This window comes from Perkinsus marinus (genome assembly GCF_000006405.1).
Source record: "Perkinsus marinus ATCC 50983 genomic scaffold scf_1104296935302, whole genome shotgun sequence".
Taxonomy (NCBI): Eukaryota; Perkinsozoa; order Perkinsida; family Perkinsidae; genus Perkinsus; species Perkinsus marinus.
Window position 1 is genome coordinate 227,316 of NW_003214508.1, and position 8,025 is coordinate 235,340.

Sequence of the window (8,025 nt, forward strand, 5' to 3'; positions counted from 1 at the left end):
TTTGCAGTTTTTCGAAATTGTTCTCAAATTTTCCCAATGCGTTTTGCTGTTTCTACTGGTGTAGTTGTTGCCAGTGCCGTTGCTGTGGCCACTGCCACTGAGGATGCTTGCTCACAGATGTGCTCCGAGGTCGATGGATGCCGCGGGTCCAAGTATGGTTCATACTGCAAGGGTTGGATGACACCTTCTATTTGCTTCGGTCTCGTCAGAAGAACTGACGGCTCCTATTGCTTCCAGCCTGGTGATGTTAGCTGCGTCGGCGAGGCCGTACCCTGTTCCATGGGTCATGTGACCACCGCTGAGCCCACTGAATCTCCTTTCACCACAGCGGTTCCCGCAACCAAGTCAGCGTCTACTACTAGTGCTTCTATTGCGACTACCGCTACTGAGGTTAATACCACGGCTGCTCCAACGACTACCGCTCAGGCCGTGACAACCACCCCTGTGGAGACCACCACTAACACCGTCGGTCCTATCACTACGACTACTGCTACCACAACTAGAGTGACAACTACGACTACTGCTACCACAACTAGAGCGACCACTACGACTACTACCACAACTAGAGCAACCACTACGACTACGACGACCACTAAAGCGACCACTACTACTGCTGCTTCTCCTGCATTCGGTGGTCATTACTGCGGTAGCATGATGGGCCAGAGTTTCACTGTTGACTTTGTCTCTAATGGCCGCGCTACCATCAATGTGATGGGTATGTCTGCTGGCGCTGATTACACTGTTGATGGTGATGATATCGAGTTCTCTAACTACGATCCTATGCTTGCCAAATTGATGCAACAGTTCCACATCAAGAAAATTGATGCCACCATCATCAGTCCCGATTCCGTTCATATCAAGATCGGTTTCCTCCTTGACACCACTATCACTAAGTGCTAAGTTGTCTGTTTGACTCGTCTCCGTCTTGTCAATCACTATTCTCTTGAATGGATTTGCCAAACTTGTTGTAATTGCGTTGAATTGGGCGCATCAGACAATAAAATTAACGGTCTCGAGTTGCACTGGTTTCGCGTGCTGCGCGTCAGTGTCGAGTAACGGATTCACCATCGCGGCGTTGCCCCATATACTTAACGGAACGAAGTTCATGCATTTCCCCTCTCTGATTTGTTCCAAAACTCAAATCTGGGACGAGAATAATATGAAGTTCTTGTGACCATTCGTTTCTGAAAATGATCCTCATCGGAGCACATAACCTTATACTGAACATTTCCAGACTTAACAGAGTCTGTTGGACACACTCAACTAACCTGGGTCAATCTGGTAGCATCCGTCCTGATGCCACATTGGACACTCAAGAGGCCATTACAGATAACCGTTGATACAAGCATCATGCGTCAAGCATGAACTATAACAGCTACATGGTTACGATGATGAACTGAATAACACAGCGCCATAGTCTATTACAAAACGCACATAATTAATGTACTAATAGCAATCAATGACCACTATATGTAAAACCGTCGAGACCAGCCCTACATTTAGCTGAGTCTCTCCTCGCCTCCTCAGCTGTACCAGCATCTCCCTTACGTTTCCTTCTAGAGGGAGTGATCCGTGCCGGACTACGATGGCCCTCCTTAACTCCCCGGGTCTTGAGGTAGTCCATCACGTCCTGGCCACAGTTGGCCGCCTCAGCGACATCCATGATGGTGTCGCCAGTAAGCTTATCCACCACTTTCAAGTTACACCCTATTCGTCCAACTAACTTCAATGCTGCTAAAGGATGGATGCAATCAATGCACCTATTCTGCGTCATAACATTGCCAGATACATGAACCTCACCGTCTCAACAGTTCAAATGGTCTCTGTTGGACCATCTGCCCTAGGCCGACCAATAACAGGTTCATATCTGGCCACACTTCCAGAGGTAACCGGGCTTCCAATTGCTGTCTGGTCGCCTCTGGCGTCTCTGAAAGGGAAGCCTTTGGCAAGGGAGGAAGGCAACACTAGGGAGTACTAGCATTCTTAGTCCATCCCAACATTGCAGCGATGCGATGGACATGGGTATCCACACAAATACCAGCATCACGATGCCCATGGCCTATCTCCATCACCTACAGTAATGTATAAACAATGGGGGAAGGGATGAGGTATGCCTCACCAAGACAGCCATCTTAGGGCCAACTCCAGGTAAACTGAGAAGGTCCTCCATACTGTCTGGTACCTACCACTACCTTTTCAGCCAACGATCGAGAGCAGTGAATCACGAGTCGTTCACATTAGGATTGGAGGTTATTCCTATGCACCCAAAGGGATGGCTCACACTCAATCCACTCTCTCAATAGTTGAATATTGGGATGTGAACCGAGATGACTCGTATAGCGGAGGCGTCACGGCAAATTTCCCCTTGGTTAGGTCAGAGACGTCTTTTACATTTTCAAAACGACGTTTTGAAGGGTCTACATTCTGATTACCGTGATAATTAGGCACTGTAGTTCCGTAGCGACTTCGTCGTCGCTGAGGCTGGCGGCTTTCCCCCTAGTGATCATAGCTCATACTTCTTTCGATGTCGAGACCTACGTATCCCAACTCCTCAATTGACCTTTACTACGATCAGGCTTCGGCGAATGACACATCGGCTAGAACGGGACTCATGATATCGAGGCAATCGTCTATTCCCAAGTCGCTGACCGTAGACATTGCCTCAATAATATAGATGGGCAGCGTAACGTTTTTTACGGTTTACGTTACGGTGTGCGTAACGTAAGCAGGTTACGGTCACGAAAAGGCCTTATGACTTCACGGTTGGTGCTGAACTGCTTTTTTGGAATTGTGGCAGGAACATTCGCTGTAATGCACTCCACGATTATCGTGGAGTGGAGCTATCTAGCCCATATAGTTGTTAAACTCATTTTTAGTGCCTCGGATCCAACTGAAGCGCTGACAGAGTAACATTTGATTTCGCATATATCACTCGTCTCCTTTGCAAATGCCGCCTGTCTTACTCCCAGGCTGTCTCGGAAATGTCAAGCTCATCCAGTTCGCCGCGGGAAAACCACAGGTCAGGTAGGGACTTTTTGGAGTAGGTAAGAAGAAACGGACAGCAGCCACACACAAGGAAGGCGAACTATTGAATATAGATGGGCGGAATTACGTTACGGATCATTACGGCGTCGACTCAAGCAACAGCGTATACGGGCGTATCGCATAACGCGGCGGTGCCAACGCCTCTCAGAAGCTCGGGATACCCTCAGTTACTGCGAAACATATTCCTCATAGTAACAGACCCACCAGGTCCTGCCTTTGTGGGGACGCATACCTCAGTGTGATACGTAGGTACACCTGTGAGGTACAGGCCCAATTAGGATACGCCAACAGGTTGGCGGTCTTCAAAAGCGGTTGGGCGTAATATCCCGAGCGTATTATTCTCATAGGAAACCCTTCAGGAAACCCCACTGCGAGGAGAAGTGCAAGGGAATCACAAGGGATAATATCGTCTCAAAGGATGCCTCTACAGCTTCCTCGCTCTAGGTCGAATCAGTGGATTGGGTTTCCTAGTCTATGATATGGTCGAAATTCAATCGTGGCTTCTTAATGGAAACCTACGGCTTAATTTTCTGATAGAAACTTTCTACTATTGGTAAAATAGTCCATATAACACTGGAGCGGCATGATCATTGTTGTGTGCTACGCTACCACAGAGGTAGCACCACCACAGGGTCAGAAGGGAGAGTTTTCGGATGCCATTCAAGTCATGAATTTGAAGAGGTGGTATGACTAGGACTCCGGGAACTCCGATTTCCGCAATCGTCTACGATGAGCTCTAAGTTACGCCTATGAGGGGGCCAATAATGGGCATAATAGCGATGGGTGCAGAATAGTCCTTTTAACTGCCGCCTCTCATATGGGGATCCGCATCAACTCTTCCGGTCCGCCACGTGACCTCCACGTCGTGAAGGCTGCGAGTGGGATGGGTGTAATTTGCCGAAGTCGAAAACCACACCGGTGAAAGAGGCTGGAGCCCATTTCATGGAGGTGAGATGTTGTGAAACTGAGAATGCGGAGGGTCCGCACGCTGTTGCGGATGCTAGGCGCTTATCATTGACGAGTCATCAATGAATTGAAATCGGGTTCAAGCTTCACATTAAGAAGCAGGCGCCATGACCACCCTACTCGACGGGATTGTGCACGCCCTTTAAAACGATTATATGTTCTGAAACTTGCACTTAACGTGCCCTAGAGCCAGATGACCATCTAGTAGAGCGCATGGAAGGGGTTGATAATATCACCCCTCCCAGAAGTTTTACTGGTATGTCATCATAGCACCACTTTGGTGGACCACTCTGCGGATGATGGCAGAGCTCTCGTAGCGAGTGAGAAGAATATCCCATCCCCCTTACCTTGCCATTGAATTGTTCCTTCAAGATGTTAGCGACTTTGATGAGGTTCCTGGTCTTGGTATTATGGAAACCAACCCCACGTATTTGAGCATCCAGATCCTTCTCGTCCATGCCGGCCAAATTAGCTCTTGTAAGACCACCGTTGCCTTTGAAGTGTGAGTGCAGGTTATGCATCGCTTTGGCATTCTCCTATGGAGGGAGACCATGACATTCATCCTGTCCTATGACCTTACCTGGTCCTTAGTCTGACTACTGAGCATGACCGCGATCAGTAGTTGGAAACATCTATCCTCCTCTGTCGCCTCAGGATCAGTGAGCATGTGGCAGCCCATAGTATCCACTGGCGCATCCCGAATGGCCCGCAACTCTGTTATCAAGGCCCATACCTGACGGCAACAAATCTCTATGGGCCTATACCACCAGACTTCTGTTTCATGCACCTGGCCATCTCATTCCCGCAGGGACAAATGAATTTGGTCGTGCGAATGTGCCACGAGCATGTGGTTGGTGGAAATGCAACTTCGTGCTTCGTCCATTGGTCCTTCCTTCAGCGGTATGATCCATGTGCGCATATATGTGCACATGCAATTGGAACGCCTGTGTAAACATGCCGAATTTCGGGATGTTCACGAGCGTGCTGAGGAAATTCCTTTTTTGGTCTCGACGTGGGGCTCACGATAGGCCGTCCGTATGCCACGTACATTGGAGTTTCATCGGCGTTGCAAAACGCATTCATGCGAAAACGCATGACGCAACGCGATGCTGTTCATCAACGCGACATGCATGTTGTTGAGCGGATGCAGACCTTCCGTTAAACAGGCTATGACGCTCTGTAATGTCAGGAATTTTTGTACTATTGCGTTTGGCACATGTGTTGTGACGCGAGTTGGCATTCTAACACAACATATCGCGTTTTCGAGGATAAACTATGTGAAAAACAGTTCAACCCGTTGAACAAGTGGAACCCCACTTATTTCGCAGGTGGTAGAATAATCCGAGTTCTCGCGTGTTGGAGCAAATTAACCGCAGGCTCCACTCCTGGTGGTGCGCTTACGTCAGTTCTTTCGAGATCCAGCCTTGCGTCCATACCCCCCCCCCCCCCCGCTCGGAACCCAAAGACTTTGATCTCTCACAGGGTGCTGAGGGGGTCTAGAAATTAATGACCCCATACAGTCTTCATTGGAAAGTACAGCCGTGACTTATGCCAATATGTATTTGCCGTACCGACTCGTAAGCGAAAGCGGGCGTCGCTTACTGGAGGACATTATAAACTCCGATTTGGCTGATGATGTACTCAGATTATGGAATTGCTGCTACGATGGACATGACGCCCGTTGGACATTCGTACGACCAACTCTATTGGGCCCTTCAAAACGAGCACATGTTGGCCATGCTCATGTGAAGTATATCTTCAATGGGTTCTCTTGGCCAACTCTTTCCCTTCCCTACCTCGTCGAAATCCCTAGGCTTCTCGGCCAAGTCCCTCCCTGCGGTACCAGCTGGAGCCTCCTACTGACATCCAACATCAACTCTAGCCATGACCCTGTCTAGACCTACCTTCGTCTGATCCGCCCCCTCCTTGGCCTCTTTGGTATTCCCCTTATCCTAAAGTATCATAATCCTCACCTATAAACCTCAGAGTTACACTATTACCGATGCTACAGTAGAAGGAGTAGAAGACAGTAGTCGTGGGGACCTACGCATAAGTACTGAAGTTCAAGTAACAATCACGTTAACCTGCACTATATCAACTTGAGCAAGAGCGCAAGATTTTCAAGTGCTCTCCTACGATGAAAGTAAATACTCATTTCTTGACTAGTGTATATCACTACTAGAAACGACGTAAGGTCTCAGAGTTACTCCACATGGCATCTTAGTTACGCATCCCTCCAAGTGGATTGCCATCCTCATATCAATTAGCTCATTTGAAATAAGTACCTTACAGTGCTAAGGCTAAGTACCCCTCCGACTGGTCTTGTTGGACCATGAGTGGTAGTAGGTACAACCAGCAGGTGATTGAATGCCGTATAGCGGCCTAGTTGGTCCATAAGGGTCTTGGTCTAAGCCAGGACTTATCAAGGACGCCTGTCACAAGCGGGCCTGTGCCTACAACTGTTTGGATATCTAATTACCAATAGTGGAGGCACCGACCAACCTCAAACGTAAGTAGTTGTGAACCACAGACGAGGGATCAAGTAGGCCCTCCCGGGTACTCTCCAAATCTTTCTGAGCTTGCATTCTGTCACATAGCAGCAGTAGTGCAACTGTCTGCTATAGATAGTTTTCTGGTGTGGAACTTCAACGACGACGATCTCCATCTTCCCGAATAGACCCGCCATGTGTACGGTGAGATCGTTAGGGTCCTCACATTCGCGGCCTGTGGGCACTATCTAGTTCAGCTCGGACAAATGCTAACAGCTATCCACGAGTCATGTTCGGCTGGTTGTGATTGTTCCTGCCCTAAACTGGACGGCCTAGATGCGGGTCCCGGCTCACTGGTGCCGGTTAGGGGGTGTGTGGTGGCCACGGCGGCAGTGTGGTAATCTTACTATCATAATAGGGGCCTTGTTGGGGACGAATATGCAATGTTTGCTTTCCAGGTGCCAGGGTTTTTAGTCCGCTTCAAGCTTGGCTCTCAGTGATGTACAGGTTTATGTGGATGTTCGAATTGCTTTCTATTCGACTTGTTACTTGCGTTCTGCGGTCGTGTAAGAGTTGGACTCAGTAGAACGCTCTTACAGCATGGCAGAGGTGGAAGGCGACACTACAGACATCGTTGCGGGTGAGGACTACGAGGACCTAGCCCACATGAAGGGCCCCGAGCCTGAAGTAGCTCGGGTTATGGATACTGATGAGGTCAAGGCGAGGAGGAGGAAGTGGAAGGCCAGGGAATTCAGGTAGGGCTGGTCGTCATCGACAGGCGTCAAGGACGGGCTCAGGCAATATCTGGTGGACGCTGGTTTGGTGGACGCAATTGTGAAGATGTTCGTGGGTCTATTAGAAGCTGACCAACTACCTCATCTGGATGGCAGCCGTCCAGAGACCCACCACGACATGGGGAATAGGATACTCACAGTTAGCCAGTGTTATCAGCTGCGTCACGCGCCACGAAATTAGCTGGGACTGATCGATTACAGTAAGTATCTTTAGGATTTCTTTGGTGAATATCGCGATGCTGCTTGGGATGAGGTGAATGCTCTGGAGGCGGAGAATAGGACCCTCAAGCAATCTAATGAGGAGCTGGAGGGCAGGATACCTCAGCTGAATGAGAGTATCATCAAGGCACGCATTGACAAGACCGCAGGGGAGTGGTGGTCTGTTGTAGCCAATAAGGCAGGGAACCCTACGGTATGGTGATCGTTCATCAGAGGCCCAATATGAACATGTTTAGGCGGATACGCTGTCACCTAAAGAGCTGATAGCAGCACTGAAACCCACTGGAGACGTTTTGGATAGTGTTAAGAAGTGTGGTGCGTTGACCAGTGCTGATGTAATGTTGACAGGTGGGTCGGTCTAGTTTGAACGGCTCAGGTACTCGGCTTCCTGCACGCATGTGGTGAAGAAAGCACGATTGGTCTCACGCAGATCTGGACTGACTCTATGAAAGAGGGCCAGCAGCCAGTCAGAGACGAAGAAGATGTTAAGCTTGGTGGAATGCATTGTTCCA

The 8,025-nt window shown here is 49.1% G+C and overlaps 4 protein-coding genes across 4 annotated transcripts; 2 read left to right on the forward strand and 2 right to left on the reverse strand.

The window, feature by feature from the left end:
• Window positions 1-36: 36 nt before the first annotated feature.
• Window positions 37-900, forward strand: Pmar_PMAR003345 (serine-rich protein C30B4.01C precursor, putative; the record flags this gene model as incomplete). Its single annotated transcript, XM_002784046.1, has 1 exon — window positions 37-900. One exon carries the CDS (start codon window positions 37-39, stop codon window positions 898-900), a length of 864 nt encoding a protein of 287 aa, XP_002784092.1.
• A 556-nt stretch (window positions 901-1,456) lies between these two features.
• On the reverse strand, window positions 1,457-4,690 carry Pmar_PMAR003346 (endonuclease III, putative; the record flags this gene model as incomplete). Its single annotated transcript, XM_002784047.1, has 6 exons — window positions 1,457-1,760; window positions 1,801-1,927; window positions 1,976-2,072; window positions 2,120-2,182; window positions 4,359-4,547; window positions 4,592-4,690. 6 exons carry the CDS (start codon window positions 4,688-4,690, stop codon window positions 1,457-1,459), a joined length of 879 nt encoding a protein of 292 aa, XP_002784093.1.
• Window positions 4,691-5,726: 1,036 nt separating this feature from the next.
• On the reverse strand, window positions 5,727-6,062 carry Pmar_PMAR003347 (hypothetical protein; the record flags this gene model as incomplete). The annotated part of the gene is made up of 3 exons (XM_002784048.1): window positions 5,727-5,867; window positions 5,916-5,963; window positions 6,012-6,062. The coding sequence occupies 3 exons, from the start codon at window positions 6,060-6,062 to the stop codon at window positions 5,727-5,729; spliced, it is 240 nt and encodes a 79-aa protein (XP_002784094.1).
• Window positions 6,063-7,100: 1,038 nt separating this feature from the next.
• Pmar_PMAR003348 (conserved hypothetical protein) lies at window positions 7,101-7,875 on the forward strand (the record flags this gene model as incomplete). Its single annotated transcript, XM_002784049.1, has 4 exons — window positions 7,101-7,255; window positions 7,298-7,433; window positions 7,509-7,706; window positions 7,750-7,875. 4 exons carry the CDS (start codon window positions 7,101-7,103, stop codon window positions 7,873-7,875), a joined length of 615 nt encoding a protein of 204 aa, XP_002784095.1.
• Window positions 7,876-8,025: the final 150 nt, after the last annotated feature.